General features: G+C 43.9%; 1 protein-coding gene across 9 annotated transcripts in view; it reads left to right on the top strand.

The window, feature by feature from the left end:
• JAKMIP1 (janus kinase and microtubule interacting protein 1) overlaps window positions 1-16,858 on the top strand; it is a 343,790-nt gene that overhangs the window by 99,060 nt on the left and 227,872 nt on the right. For all 9 annotated transcript variants that reach the window (XM_073610383.1, XM_073610357.1, XM_073610340.1 and 6 more), the window contains exon 2: window positions 14,433-14,710. In XM_073610383.1, the coding sequence (XP_073466484.1) occupies window positions 14,582-14,710 (129 nt within the window). In that variant the 5' untranslated portion in view covers window positions 14,433-14,581. The remainder of the gene's footprint in view (window positions 1-14,432; window positions 14,711-16,858) is intronic.

Genomic DNA, 16,858 nt, shown 5'->3' with positions numbered 1-16,858 from the left:
AGCCTCGATGAGCCACCGACAGGGAGAACAGAACCACGCCATAGCATAGTCATCTAGTTTAAATTGAGAAAAAAATATAATTGTCAAAAAATAACAATAATAAAAATAAAAAATAAAGTTGAGACTAGAAGCCATCGTCCCTCTTGTACATTCGTATCTCATAAAATTGTACGGTATTCATGAGAAAATATTGGAACTGGAAAAGAAGAAATTATATTTTGCATTGGGCATGACTAGACTAATGATAGATATCACTATGAAGAGTATGTACATACATAGATGAATGAGAGATGAATGGAAGACACCCCTAGGGTAAACACAATAGAATCAAATCAAACAAGAAAAAATATATATCAGAGATTAAATGAAGAAATTGTATTATAGATCTCTATTGAAGCCCCCAGATGAGAAGCCTGGTAGAAAAGGCTTTAGATTGAAGGCCTCGTTGTGGCATAGTAGCATTCAAGTTAGATGTCCACCTCAGCTCGCGTTGTAGGAGGAGATTAAGAGCCACCTGTCTGAGATCTACTAGTAGATCGCGATCTACAGGTTGCTAACCCCCTGCTTTAAAGTCTGAGGCACCTATGTATATTTAGTGCTTTTTGCATTTTGCAGATTTGCACTACAGAACGTGTTCCATAGTAAACCATGTTAAATGGACTGTAGTGCAAATCTGCAAAAAGCACTAAAAATGCATTGGTGTGAATCCAGCCTAAGTCTACCTTTTTAGAGCCTCGTTTACATTTGCGGTTGGGGGTGTAAAAAACGTGTGATTGAACTCTCATTTCTCATTGTGTATCCAAGATGGTAAATAATAGGAAATTTCCTCAACTGGACACAAACCTGGGGATGTATGACATCATTTTGGCCTAGGCCAGGGGTGTCAAACTCAATTTCATTGGGGGCTGCATCAGCATTATGGTCAGTGGCGGCTGGTGAAGTTTTAGGATGGGGGCGCCAAACCCTGCCCTTTTTGACCCCTCCCATTTCCCATAAGCCCCACCCCTTATATAATCCACCCACTCCGTCCCCTGTATTCCACTTGCTTCCACCCATAGTGTCAGGAGTATACAGCTGAGCGTCACAGGGCAGAGCATAAAGCCCCAGAATCACAGGACAGAGTATACAGCTCAGCCTCACAGGGTATATAGCTCAGCATCACAGATAGTGTATACAACGGATATAAAAAGTCTACACACCCCTTTTTTAAAATGTCAGGTTTCTGTGATGTAAAAAAATAAATAAGACAAAGATAAATCATTTCAGAACATTTTCCTCCTTTAATGTGACCTATAAACTGTACAACTCAGTTGAAAAACAAACTAAAATCTTTTAGGTGGAGGATGGTAAAAATAAAATATGGTTGCAAAAGTGTGCACACCCTTAAACTAATACATTGTTGAAGCACCTTTTTAGTTTATTACAGCACTCAGTCTTTTTGGGTATGAGTCTATCAGCATGGCACATGCTTGGCATGTCAAGTCAAGCTTGGCAATATTTGCCCTCTTCTTTGCAAAAAAACACTCCAAATCTGTCAGATTGCGAGGACATCTCCCTGTGCACAGCCCTCTTCAGATCACCCCACAGATTTTTAATTGGATTCAGGTCTAGGCTCTGGCTGGGCCATTCCAAAACTATAATCTTCTTCTGATGAAGCCATTCCTTTGTTGATTTGGATGTATGCTTTGGGTCGTTGTGATTCTGGAAGATGAAGTTCCTCTTTGTTTATCTAGCAGAAGCCTGAAAGTTTTGTGCCAATATTGACTGGTATTTGGAACAGTTTATAATTCCCTCTACCTTGACTAAGGCCCCTGTTCCAGCTGAAGAAAAACAGACCCAAAGCATGATGCTACCACCACCATGCTTCACTGTGAGTATGATGTTCTTTTGGTGATGTGCAGTGTTGTTTTTGAGCCAAACATACACTTTTGGACTTATGGCCAAAAAGTTCAACCTTGGTTTCATTAGACCATAACACATTTTCCCACATGCTTTTGGGAGACTTTAGATGTGTTTTTGCAATATTTACCAGGCATGGATGCTTTTCTTCGTGAGAAAAGGCTTCTGTCTTGCCACTCTACCCCATAGCCCAGACATATGAAGAATACAGGAGATTGTTGTCACATGTACCACACAGCCAGTACGTGCCAGATATTCCTGAAGCTCTTTTAATGTTGCTGTATGCCTCTTGGCAGCCTCCCTGACTAGTTTTCCTCTCGTCTTTTCATCAATTTTGGAGGGACGTTCAATTCTTGGTAATGTCACTGTTGTGCCATATTTTCTCCACTTGATTAAGACTGTCTTCACTGTGCTCCATAATGCCTTGGAAATTCGTTTGTACACTTCTACTGACTGATACCTTTTAACAATGAGTTCCCTCTGATGCGTTGGATGCTCTCTGCGGACCATGGCTTTTGCTGTAGGATGCGACTTAGGCTGGCCATACACTATACAATTTTCTTGTTCAACTTTCCTTTAGATTTACCAAAACCATATAATATAAGGTCAAACCTAAACCCTTTCAATTTGTATGCTATCAGGCAGGCCCTTGCACTACATGGTTGAAGGTAATTCTAAAGGAAATTGAATAAGAAAATTGTATAGTGTATGGCCAGCCTAAGAAAATGTCAGGAAAGACCTACTAGAACAGCTGAATTTTATTTGGGGTTAATCAGAGGCACTTTAAATGATGGCAGGTGTGTACTGACTCCTATTTAACATGAGTTTTAATGTGATTGCTTAATTCTGAAAACAGCTACATCCCCAGTTATAAGAGGGTGTGCACACCTATGCAACCACATTATTTATTTTATTTTTTTTATATTTGCTTCCCAACCATAAAATATTTCAGTTTGTTTTTCAATTGAGTTGTACAGTTTATAGGTCACATTAAAGGTAGAAAAAGTTCTGAAATTATTTCTTTGTCTCATTTTTTTACATCACAAAAACCTGACATTTTAACAGGGGTGTGTACACTTTTTATATCCACTGTAGATCAGCACCACAGATAGTATTTAGATCAGCATCACAGACACTGATAGCACACTCACAGCACAGTGGGTCGTGGCACTTAGAAAAGCCCCCCCCACAGGTGGTTTGCAGCACACTCACAGCACCCCCCCGGGGGTGGCTTGCGGCACTTAGCAACGTATTCCCCCCGCGGGTGGATTGTGGCACACTTGGCACCCCCCCGTGGGTGGCTTGTGGCACTTGGCAAAGTTTCCCCCCACGTAGGAGGTCCAGCACCGGGTGTCCTCTCCTGTGTCTCCTCTAGGCATTTTCCTCCGCTCTGTCCCACTTCTGCCAAAGCACTGGGCATCCAATAGGGACGCTTGGCGCTTTGGCCAATCGGGAAACAGGTCTCCCTGACCTGCCTCCTGATTGGCGAGGAGGCACTGTGGTGTGAAAATAGCGAATATTCGTTCGCTATGGTCACACAATTGGGTGGGATCTGGGCACACTCTCTGCACCCGAGCCCATCCTATTTTGAAGCCTATTAGAGCCCCTGGCTCTAATCAGGTGCTCCATGGATAGGTGGCAGCAGGGACTGGGGGGGGGGCAGCGCCCATATGCCCACAATGCACGGGCCACCACTGATTATGGTTGCCCTCAAAGGGCTGGTTGTAGCTGTAATACTAGATGTCTAGAACACCCCACCCACCCTTACATCAGCTGTCAAGAGCCCCCACCATCAGAAGTTAAGGTTCCCCACCCTCCCTTACATCACAGTGCACCCCCCTTACCTTGTGCTGCTGCCAGGAAGAAGCTGGGAAGCAGAAAGTGCGGGGTCTAGGGGAGGACTATAGGGGGGCTGGAGTTAGCTGCTGAATGCTGAGACCAGGGAGACGGAGATAAGGAGGTGCTGCGGCTGCACAGAGAGGTACAGGATATGTGGGAGGAGTTCTGTCGTCCTCTTGACTGCTGAGACAAGGTGGGGGCGGAGAAGAGGAGGTGCCGCAGCTGCAGGAGATGTGCAAGGGCTACATGAAATGGCCTGGCTGTGAGTTTTATACGTGGCTTAGGCCATAAACTAGGAAGCAACTATTCCACTTTGAAAACCGCTTTCTGTATGTAGGGCTGGTTTACACCTGATGCAGTCCTGTGCATTTTTTAACCTCTTCCCACACAATCTATAGACAAATGACGGCTGGGCAGGACATTTGTCGTTCTGGGTGGACGTCATATGATGTCCTCCCGGAACACAACTCGCACGTGCTGTGGCGTGATCTGTCACCGGCTGTGTGATGCCAGTTCACTGTAGTGGGCTGCTGGTGGTACCATGTGATCGCTGTGACCAATCACAGCAGATCACATGACAATTGTAAACAATGGATGGCTTCCATTCATTGTGTACAATTGTGTTGCTAGCTGTGATTGGTCACAGTGATCACATGGTACAGACAGGGCCAATCACAGCCCATCTGTACCACATTATTAGCTGTGGCCAATCACAGGTAATCACAATAATACACACTGAATGAATCAATTTCATTCATTAAAAATGGTTGCTTAGAACAGTGAAATTCACTGGTATAAGCAATCATGTGTGGGGGGAAAAAAAAAAAAATCCTGATCACTTCCCCAGAGTAGTACAATGTTACTGTAGTAACACTTTTTCTCTAGTTGTCTGTCCAGGACAGCACTAGAGAGAAAAGGCTCCACCTCCGGAGGCAGGAAACACAGGAAATCCATAAAGGGCGACTCCTGTCCTTCCCCAGTTTTTGTGTTTCCTCCACCGGAGGAGGAGGAGGCTGGATGGAGCTCTGTGTTTTCCCTTCTCAGAGCCTAGGACTGCCTAGGGGAGGTCTGCATGGACCTTAAGGGTATGGCAGAACACTGGTCCCCGTCAGGCAGAAAGTAGGCCGGAGACCGGTGTTTTTCCTCCGGATCAGCCTGGGGAGGGCTGGACACTCCCCACTTGGTATTTGAGGTGGGGGTGTGTGGATTCCTCTGTCGCCCGGATGCTTTCGGCATGAGTACTCCGGGGATGTGGCGTAGGCCTTGAGTTCCGGCCTTTGGAACGCACGGAGGAGGGCAGGGAATTCCGGCGCATCACTTCCGGGTCTCGTGAGGAGCGTGGGCGCCGGATCCGTGCCGGCTCATTTAAAAGCCAACCACAGCCGCGGTCCTGGATCCACCAACAGGCGCAACGGTGCTATGCTCCAGGAGGGCATGGACCCAGCAGAGCAAAGTGGCAATAGCGCCAGTCCAGCTCAGGCAGGCAGACACAGGGGTGCTTTGGCCTACAGGGCTGAGTGGGGGGGGGGCGGATGGAGTTGGGCTCTCCCTCCTTCCCCCCCTTTTTTGCATGTTACCGGATCCGGGCTAGAGAGCCTTGCGAATCCGGTCATGGCTGGTGGAGGTGCGCACGGTGTTGGTGGCAGCACACGTAGTATTCATGGTTACTGACAGCTACATTGCTCTTTGTTTGTCCCCTTCTCTTCTTCGCTCCTTCTCTTGGTTCAGGCACAGCCCAAAGAACCAGAGAAGTCGGGGGGGGGGATTCAGATTCTTTGGAGGAACTAAGTGAAACAGCGTCATCCAAAGATACTCCAAGCCAGGGGACAAGATCACTTGGATACAGGCTCTCGCTCAAGAAGGTGGATGCCTTATTGGGGGTGATTTATGAGACGCTAGATATTAAAGAGCAGGCCTTGTTGTCTCTACATGACCAGATGTACCAGACTCTGAAAGAGGACCATTGCAGGGTATTTCCGGTCCACAGAGCACTGTCCGATCTATTAAAAAGGAGTGGGTGGAGCCGGAGAAAATTTTTTTTTTTTTTTTTTTTTTCCCTTAAAGTCTGAAGAGGAGATTCCGCTTGTATTTGGAACAAAGTGCCCAAATTGGAGGTGGCCTTTTCACAATGCGCAAAATGTACAGACCTTGCATTTTGAGGACATGGCGGTCCTTAGGGAACCCATGGACATGAGGATGGAGGTACTGCTAAAACAGTCATGGGAAGTGGTCATGACAAATTTAAAACCAGCAATGGCTACAACAGTAGTGGCTCGTAATTTGTAGGTCTGGTTGGACCAGCTACAGGCCCATTTGGAAGGTGGGACCTCCAGGAAGGAAATTTTAGATTCCCTTCCCATGCTGTATAAGGCGGCAGGTTATATGGCAGATGCTTCTGCAGAGTCAGTCACGCTGTCGGCAAAGGCTGCAGCCCTAGTGAATTCTTCTCACAGGGCTCTATGGCTAAAATTCTGGTCGGGGGACCCGGCCTCAAAAGTAAAGCTTTGTGGCATCACATTTGAGGGAGACCTCTTGTTCGTACAAGATCTAGAGAAAGTTCTAGACCGAACTGCAGACAAGAAAAAACTTTTCCTATTAAAAATAAGAAGGCCACAGGAAAACTTTTTTTTTTTTTTTCGCCCCCACAAAGACCAGGGGTGTCACAGGGACAGACCCCTAAAGGGTTAACCTTTAAGAAACAGTGCGGAAGGGGGAAGCAGAAAGGTATCCTGTTTTCCTCTCCTAAGAAAAACACTAAATCCCAATTACTTAGTCCCCGTGGGAGGGAGATTGGGGCAGTTCCTCCCACAGTGGGAAAAGAATACCCCAAATGCATTTCTACTGAGGATAATCAGGGAAGGCTACCAAATCCAGTACAAGGGCACTCCGCTCGCGAGGACGTTCATAACCACGCCTCCCAGGGATCTTCAGAAGATGACAGCCTCGTTGTCACAAATTGGCGACGTGATAGACCAGCGGGTTCTTATTCCAGTGCCACTGCGAGAAATAAACCAGGGTTTCTATTCTCACGTTTTCATGGTACGAAAACTGTCAGGCAAATTCCGCCTAATATTGAACTTGAAGTCACTGAACAAATGGGTGATCTACAAGAAGTTTTGGATAGAAACAATGTTTACGGTGAGGTCAATTCTTCCTCCAGATTGCTTCATGGCTTCCCTTGATCGGAGGGATGCTTATTTGCACATCCCGATCAACGAAGAATCTCAAAAGTTTTTGAGGGTGGCGATCAAGTAGGTAAAGAAGGTCCGACATCTCCAGCTCAGGGCCCTGCCATTCGGTCTGTCCTCATCCCCCAGGATTTTTTCAAAAGTCTTGGCGGAGGCACTGGCCCCCCTGAGACTGAAAGGAGTCTCAGTCAGTCCCATAATTAGACAACCTTTTATTTTTTGCACCCTCCGCGCTCCAATTACAAGGAGATCTGCGGGTGGCCATTTCCTTTCTCGAAAAGCTGTGGTGATTGATAAACAGGAGAAATCAAACCTAACCCCAACACAGGCCTTACAGTACTTGGGGTTCTTGGTGAACTCGGTGACGCAGAAGAGCTGTCTCACAGAGGAGAAAATAGAAAAGGTAAAGGCGACAGCAGCCTTTTTTCAGAACAGTCTGGTGGTTTCCATCCATTCGGCCATGTCGGGTCTAGGTCTCCTGGCAGCAACAATCCCAGCAGTACCATGGGTGAGGGCCCATTTCAGGGGTCTCCAGACCAATATCCTGAGCAGCTGGGATGGGGAGCAGGAATCGCTGGACACGATTTCGCCTATCTCCAAAGACCAAAAGGTCTCTATGGTGGTGGAGGGACGAAGAGAACCTCGTGCAGGGTCTACTATGGTCTCTTCCAGTGTCCATCTGTATCACCATGGACTCCAATGCCTGGGGCTGGGGGGCCCAATGGGGGTCAAGAGTAGCCCAAGGGCGCTGGGAGATAACGCAGTCCCAAAGATCAGCCAACTCGAGGGAGTTGCAAGCAATCTGGGAAGTGCTGAGGGCATTCGCCAAAGAGCTGAAAAGTCACCATATACAAGTCCTCTCGAACAGTATGGTAGCAGTCTCTTATTTAAACAAACAAGGGGGAACACATGTCCGTCCTTAATCGGACTGGCGAGCACCATCTTTTCTTGGGCCAAGAGGAACCTAAGGTCAATATCCGCAGTCCATCTAAAGGGAGTGGGCAATCATCTGGTGGACTTTCTGAGCCGACACCAAATGTACGAGTCAAAATGGTCACTAAACAGGGAAGTCTTCGAACTAGTGGCAGAGAAATGGGGCCTTCCAGAGGTGGACTTGTTCTCCAACAAATCAAATGCCAAGGTTCCAGTGTACTTCTCGCTGGAAAGAGAAGTAGGGGCCAAGGGGATAGATGCCTATGCTATGCCTCCCCCCCCCCCCCCCCCCGTTCAAACTTACTCCCCTGGTCCTGAGAAAGTTTTTTTCAAGAGCGCACCACAATGATCATAGTGGTCCCGTATTGGCCGAAGAGGCCTTGGTTTTCCACGCTGTTGCACCTGGCAGAAGAGCCTTCCCGTATGCTGCCTGAGAGGAAAGATCTGCTGTCTCAGAGCCCAGACCTGTTGCCAAAAATACAGACCTTGAAATTGTCAGCTTGGTGTCTGAGGAAAGCCTACTGAAGTCTAAGGGGCTCTCGGACAGGATGCAATTCTTTGCAGTAGACTGAAGGCAACCCAAGCATTTTAGGTTACATTTTGGAAAGTTTTCTGCTCATGGTTAGACACCAAGAAGTTGTCTGCAGGTATTCCAGCCATCTTGGCGTTCTTACAAGATGGCGCGGACCAAGGACTGGCCATTAGTACGTTGAAAGCTCAGGTCTTGGCCTTCTCTGTTTTTTTGGAGCAACCCCTGGTGTTAGACCCACTAGTTAGCAGATTCTTTAAAGGGTTGGCCAGGATTAGGCCCATTCCTTTCAAGATTCTGCCAAAATGGGATTTGTCAGTAGTATTGCAAGGTTGGATAAAATGTTCGCAAGAGGAAGAGCTCTCATTAAAGGGCACCACGCTCAAAGCGGTCTTTTTAGTGGCAATCTCCACAGCCAGGCACATTAGCGAGCTGCAGGCACTTTCTATTAAAGAGCCTTTCCTGCAAATTTTTGAGGACAGACTGGTATTACGTACAGACCCTGGGTTCTTGCCTAAAGTGGTGTCTAAATTCTACAGGACTCAGGAGATTGTTTTGCCTTCTTTCTGTGCATCTTCAACCAATCCAAAAGAAGCAGAATTCTACCAACTAGATGTGAGGACCTGTGTCTTGCGTTATTTGGAATTGTCGGAAGGCATTAGAAAATCCAATGCCTTATTTATTTTACATTCTGGGAAAAAGTTGGGGTTTCAAGCTGGCAAAGGCACAATCGCCCCGTGGATCAAACAAACTATTGTGGAAGCTTACAAGATCTTAAAGAAGGATGTCCTTTTTTTTCCCCCCATGGCTCACTCCACACGGGCGATGTCTGCTTCTTGGGCGGGGCGAGCTGGCGACACCAGAACAAATTTGCCGAGCAGCAACATGGTCAAGCTACTCAACGTTTATGAAGCATTATAGACTGGACCCTATCTCAGCGCAAGACCAAGCGTTTGGGAGAAAGGCCCTCCAGGTGGTAGACCCCCCCCCCCATAATCTGGTAAGTTCTCATTGATCCTCTCTAGTGCTGTCCTGGACAGACGACTAGAGAAAACTAGAGAGTTAGACTTACCAGTAACTCTGTTTCTGGGAGTCGTCCAGGACAGCATGGATTCCCTCCCAATATGCTTTTATAACCTTGGAGGAATGTTTTTGTGGTTTCAGAAGCCGTTCCGGGAAAGGACAGGAGCTGCCCTTTATGGATTTATTTTCTGTTTCCTGCCCCCGGAGGGGGAGCCTTTCTCTCTAGTGTTGTCCTGGACAACTCCCAGAAACAGATTTATAAAGCCTCATACACATGGTACGATTGTTGGCCAACCGAGCGTCTGATTTTTGTCAAACTGGCGTGTGCCAGGATCTTGTCTTGCATGCTAATAGTACCCAATTGTCGTGCCACAAATGCGAATGTAGTGACGTTCTACAAGGAATTTCAGCTCTTGAGCGCCACCCTTTGGGCCCCTTCTGCTAATTTAGTGTTTTGTGAGCATTGATTCCGAGCATGCGTGTTTACGTCCGACTTTTGTGTGACGGATTTGTGCACTGACCATAGGAAAATCTGACGTCAAACCGTTCGCCGAAAATTTACTAGCCTGCCATCCAACATTTGTTGGCCAAAAGTTGGACAACAATTTTCAAAAGGAGCGTACTAACAGTAAGATTTGCCAACAGACAATCCCCTGCCAACAATCGTACCATGTGTACGAGGCTTTACTCTGGTTATCGCTCCTGGTCACAGCGTGGGAAAGAAAAGTAATAAGGAAGAAAAAATTGTGATTTATTTAATTATTATTTTATTTATTTATTTATTTTTTAACAAGCTGTCATCAAGCTGAAAATGGCCTGGGCAGGAAGGGGATGAAAGTGTCTGTTATTGAAGTGGTCAATCTACATCAAAAACACATGCACATTGCTGGAACATGCTGCATTTTTTTCTGTATGGAATGCATCTGGAGTGTGGCAAAATGCAACGGAGTGCATGTAAATGCACTAGAAATGCACAGGAATACACAAGTCCTAAATTGAGATGAAGAAAAAATGCACCAAAAGGCAAAGGGAGCGCTTATATGTACGTACGTACGTACGTACGTACGTGTGTGTGTATAATATATACACAATATAATAATTTTTTTTTTTTTGATGCATGGCTCAACATTACTTAATCTATGAAAAGAACAATCTTCGTGTGAAAAATTGGATTTTCTTTCTAGGTAATTCTTCACGCTCTTTTCCACCTTAGTATAGACAGACTTGAACCTTGCACAGTCTTGTGCATGTTACTTAAACTACTTTTTAACTGTATCCCAAAGCATATTGCTGTGTAAAGGATTTAGGTAATTCCCATGTCGTGCTTGATGGGCAGAGTAAACTAATTACTGCCCTATCTGCGTCATTGATCCCTGAACAGGATGTAAGTATTTGACACTTATTGCTGTTCACATTTGTCTTTGTGCTGTGAAGAATGAGAATATCATCAACAAATGTGAAGGTGCTGCAGGATGTTGGAACTTGTATAGTGCTGATATGCTCTCTATGGAAAATAAATCCTTACTTTCCAAAGGTTAATTTGTAGTGTTTAGAGCCTTTTTGCTTCATTTAAGCTGTAATGCCTCAATATTACTTTCGGTGTGTTCGGGTGCAGTAACATTTGCAGGCCTATAAGAAATGAATGATGAATGTGCAACAGTGTATCTGCACAATTGAGATTATTTTTTTATCAAATGTTCTTCTGTCTGCTTTCATGTTGCTAAAAAAATAATAATAATGTGCATCGGCATGCCTTACTAAGAAGTCACCCCAATGGGGATATAGACCCTAGTACAAATGTTAAGGTTGTAACCCTTCCTGACTCTTATCAAAAACAAGAAAAAAAAAGTTTTGCAAGTAGTTTGGCTCAAAAGTTTTTTTTATTCCAGATCTGTACGGTCCATTGTGGTGGGTTGCAGGTTTACATGTATTGCATTAAGGCAGTTAAATGGCCAATACACCAAAACGGATCACACATTGAACATGACCCTTTTTTTCCTCAGTGTATTGTGGAGCGCTGCAGAATGTGTTGGAGTGCCATTAAAAATTAACTCCAAGAAGTCCTCAAAATGCCACCATCGGAAACTTTCTGATTTTATCACGTTTCTCATTATTTACATTCATTATTGCCAGAGAGGAGGGTACCACCATATCAAAATGGTCAATGTAGTGGCCACATCCCTGAAATATGTGAAACAAAAGGACTAATCCCCCTTGAGTGGGACTTTAAAGGCCACAGACACTGACGTGAGTTTGGAACAACAGATCTGGGAATTTATTGTTCCGAACTTATATTGATCCTAGGCTGGCGTTTGTCTGCACCCCCATCCTGACAGTTGCCTCATGTGCTTTCGACATGGAGTCACTCTGCTTGGTATATAATATCTGGATGAGCCTGTTGGTATAAGAAAAGCCTGTTGACTATTGCACATATCTCATCTGCTGTTCCCTCTGATATGTCTTTTTACTATCGTTTTAGAGTTAAACTATTTTTGACTGTACCTATCTCTACTCTCTACCCCTGACGAAGGTATTAAACTGGAAACGCGTCAGGTACCAGGGATCACCATCCACTGGAGTGTACTAGTGTCATTTTATATGTACTGGTGTATTTTGTTTTCTTGTTATGTTGGTCACATGTATACAATATTGGATGCCAGACGTCTTTTAATGTTTGATCATTTGTTTGATCTGGAATAATTTTCTTATGTAATAAAATTGTTTTTCAATGCATGTCAGTGTCTGTGGCCTTTAAAGTCCCACTCAAGGGGGATTAGTCCTTTTGTTTCACATTCATTATGGCCAGACACTAGTGTGGGCCCTAGGGTCACGTCTTATGAGAAGTGGTGCACACAGGGCATGGGCCAGAGAGACAAAATCTCTACCATTCTATGGGCTCTTACTAGAATCTTCCACGAAATTGTCCTACAGGAGTGGCTGGGAAGCTGATTTAGATTTTGTCCAAGATGTAGAAGTTTGGCATAGCAGCTTCCACCGGTCTTGGGGCATACTGAATGTATCGTTAATTGATGCTAATATAAAGGTTCTGTCTAGATGGTATTTGGTTCCTGCCTGGCTGTCGGAGCTTTGTCCCAGTATGTCACCCGTTTGCTTTAGAAGTTGCCAAATGCCAGGGACAATGCTTCATATCAGGTGGGAATGTTTCAGACTTTGGGGCCTTTGGAGCTGAGTTTTTGCCCTTGCTTGACAAGTCACTGGGGCCAATATTCCACATTCCCCACAAGTGGCTCTTTTGAATGATCCTCTGGAGAAGGTTTCTCGCTCCACTCAGAGGCTGGCCTTCTTTTGTTTTTTGGCGACCAAACTATTGCTGGATCGTGGAAGAAGCCCTCAGTTCCAGTCTCTCAAGTATAGTAAAAAGTCTCCTGGATGATGTCTCAGAATTACGGATATTATTCAGGACTTGAATAGCCGCTTTGAAAGAGTTTATATGCATATTGACCTTTTTAAACTGGTACTATTTGGGCTACATTGTACATTTTCTTTGCAGTCCCTGTGACCCTTCCTTCTTCCTTCTCTCCTTGCTCTTCTATCCTTCTCTTCCTCGCTTTCCTCTTTTTAGTCTCTTCTTTTTTTTTTTTTTTAGTCTATAATAGTGCTATAGATCATTGTACAATCTAGCCCTGCCAATGATTTCCCCTGGTGAGAAGGGGGCCTTCTTTGGATACCTATGGCTTCATATTGGTAACGTATATCGTCACCATCTACTCAGTCTGTTTGATGGCTGGTTTCTTTTGCTGTACTGTTTTTGTGGGCTAATGTTAAGTTACCATTTGGCTATCTGTGTATGACGATCTCTATTATGTTGAATGACTTTATAACATTTTTTAAACAAAAATTTCATGAAAGAAAAATGAACTGCACCACACTAAAGGCCCATGGCTGCCACCTTTTTTTACTACTGTCCATTAACAGGATAGATGGGATATCATCAGGGCTGCCAATAGAGTAGAGGCAATGCCTCTATACCGGGCCCAGGCTGTCTGTTGGAGGCCCCAGTGCAGTGTCATTCTATAGTGCAAAGGGGCACCTTGCTTCAAGCATAAAAGTAGAAGGAAGAAAAAATGGTAACCATCTCCAGACTGCTATAGCGTTGGTTGGATGATTGTGCAGAATCATTCCGGTTTCTGTTACTCATTTAAAGTACGGTATATCTAAAAACTTTAAAAAAAAAAAAAAAAAAAAGCTTTATTTGAAGCAAAACAAGACAACAATTCCTCCCTTTTTTTTTTTTTTTTTTTTTTTTTTTTTTAACCTGCTTTGGCTAGATTGTGGAAGGGTCCTCACTGGGAAGATTTGCCTCTTTTATTTGTCCTGGTGACAATCGAAGTGGTGGTTGAATCTTGTAGTGGGGACACCTGTTCAAGTGACATATCTTATACATACCATAAGGTGATATAACTTATACAGTATATCCATATCTTACCATAAGGTATCGACTCTCGGTGCAGTGATCTATGCTGCAGAAAACAGCTCTTTTGTGTAGTGACATGGAAACCATTCTCTGCAGTATTCTCCTGTGATCCCAGGCCAAAGATGACGCACCCCTATGATGGCCTGGGTTTACAGGAGGTGGCCAGGGACAGCTGCATTATCAGACCAATGCTGCAGTAGGTAGGTGAGTGTTGTGTTTTTTTTTTTTTTTTTTATTCCTGCACTTCTCCTTTTTAATTTTTATTTTTGATTAAAAGCTGGAGTTTTGCTGCCTGTCTGTATGCATAATCACAATCCTTGCTGATGCTCCCTGGCCAAGCCTGATCAGTAAATGGTAATATTGACTGATCTGTGTTGCTTCCCCCTGAGACCAGCAAAGGCCAGTGGGACTTCATAGAATTGATGGAAACTCAGATTTGTAGAAAACGCTTGTGTTAAACGAGGGTTGGTCGTGTACGGCCAGCCACTATGTATCCGTAGGCAGCTTTGGGTTTAATGTACTACTGTTTAAGAAATGAATCAAATGGGTTTTGTTTTTGACTTAAAATTTTAATTTTCTTCTGCAGGTGACCAGAGAAAAGGAGGATGGCTAAGGACCGTGCACACAGGAATTGTGAATTAAAAAATAGTTGATACTTTTCTTTTTCAAATGCCAAAGACATCCCAGTGGGAATTAGAGATAATTGGTTTTATGTGGTGCACAAACAATTGAAACATGTCAAAGAAAACCCGAGCCAAAGGAGACAAGTGTGATGGGGAGATGGAGGCCTTTCAGGTGGCCAACGAGGAACTCCGGACAAAACTTACCCAAATCCAAATTGAAAATCAGCAGGAGAAAAGTAAGGTAATGTATATCCACAGAGTGCTGGCTGACACGATATTCATCAAGAGTTATTTACGTTTAAAGTAGAACTCAACACATAATTTTTTTTTTCTCATTTTGAATAGAGTAAGGGAGGGTTATAACCCCTGTCACTTTTACTTTTGCCATCTGTGTCCCATTGGGGAGACTTTATCTTCACTTCCTGTCCCATTGCTAAAACAGGAAGTGTGAGATCCCTTGGGGTCCCCCAGATCACCAGAACTTGTTCCCCCATTGGAAGATTTTCCCTCTGATGCTTTTCTGGGGACAATCCAAAATTTGAGAATTTCTTTTTAATTTCACTATCAATAATAGTGGTACACAGGACAAATAGTGAGGGTGAATCTCCCTAACGGGGCCACAGACAGCAATAAAAACCTAAAAGATGTTCTAATCCATCTCCACCCTGTCCAAAACTACAAAAAATGCCTTTAGTTATACTTTAAAAAGAAACAGGCTTGCCTAAAGAATAAACAACCAGAATAAAACCTCCTACGCAAAATGTGATATTCCGGTGAAAGATATTGAGAATGCCTCCACAACACTGGGATATAGCCTCAAGCCTTGCTGCCCTCTCTGATTGGGGATGTCTTGAAGCCACTACAAAAACCGAACAAGAGGACATGCCAAACTAGTGCATTATCCCATCATATTTATTAAGAAAAAATTGTAAAAATTATACTCCTAAACAGATAAATTAATATCTCTCATCGAGCTACTTAACAGTAGTCCTAGGTACAACAAATTCCAAAATACAGGGGGACCTCTCCAGACTCCTTACTGACTGACACATTTTGAAGGCAACACCTTCCTTCCTCGTTTTTCGTAGTTACTTAAAGTACATCGAAGGCCAAACTTTTTTGTTTATAGATAGCAGGCTAAACGTTTTTTTTTTTTTTTTCTTTGTGCTGTCTTTATCCCTTTTTTGGGGAGGTTTGCCATCCATTCTTTTATTCTCACTCTGACGAGCAGCACATTGAGGCTGTAAGGCCATTCTGCCTGCTGCCTGAGTTCAGTGCTATTTCCAGACAGTATAACACAGTTGTGCTTGGGATTACATGCACACGAGCCCTAAAGGCTTTAATTGACTTTCACCTTCCTCCAGCATTCTGTGCAGAGTGATCATTTTCAGTCATGTGATCAGGCAGCAGACAGGTTGGCCTTACAAATCTGTAGGGCACTGTCACTTGTGACATGTCTGCTCCGAGAGAGGGTGAAAATACAAGTCATATACACTTGTCCCCAACAGGCATACCTCCCAACTTTTTGAGATGGGAATGAGGGACACCTATTAGCAAAAGTATGTAGGCATAGGACACACCCCCTACCACTCCCACTTAAAAGAGAATTCTGCGAAAAAAAATGATTATTGCTTTTTTTTTTTTTTACCACTAGTATTTAGGTATACTGGGTTTTGAAATTGACAAATGCATTGGGAAACACTTTTTGAAGGAAAAATAGTGCATTTTATATACAACTATATAGATCATACCAAAATGAGGGACAAATGAGGAGGAAAGAGGGGACTTTGTTGCAAATCAGGGAAAGTTGGGAGCTATGCCAACAGGTAATACAGCAGTATTTTAACTTTAAAGAGTGGAGATAAAGATTCTTTTAAATGCCCATTTCTGATTGGTTCTCTCTAACCTTTTGTTAATTGGGCAGGACTTAGGCCCTGTTCACACTATTGGTTGCAGTAACCTAGTAAGCGAATTGGTGCAACGCAGTGCCATTCATTCTGAATGAACCTTTTCAGTGCATTTGCCAACTAAATTGTGTTGCCATGGGTTTCCAAAATGACTGCATTAACCTTTTTTGGCGTGTTAGGTAGCCCATTTAAATAAATTGGCGGCCTTAATACAACACATGTTAACACAGTGTGACCGGAGCCTAAGGCATTACATTATACAGTTCTCTTGTACAATTTTCCTTTAGCTTTACCAAAACCATATAATATGAGGTCAAACCTAAACACTTTCAATTTGTATGCAATCAGGCAGGCCATTGCGCTACATAGTTGAAAGTAAATCTAAAGAAAATTGAATAAGAAAATTGTAAAGTCACTGTGTTCTTTATGCTATAATCTTGGAGATGACACCAGCATAGATTGTCAGCATTCCCAAAGACCTA

The sequence above is a fragment of the Aquarana catesbeiana genome, linkage group LG01, assembly GCF_042186555.1.
Source record: "Aquarana catesbeiana isolate 2022-GZ linkage group LG01, ASM4218655v1, whole genome shotgun sequence".
Taxonomy (NCBI): Eukaryota; Metazoa; Chordata; class Amphibia; order Anura; family Ranidae; genus Aquarana; species Aquarana catesbeiana.
Note: the sequence above shows the minus strand (reverse complement) of the source record. Positions and strands in the feature narration are given on the sequence as shown.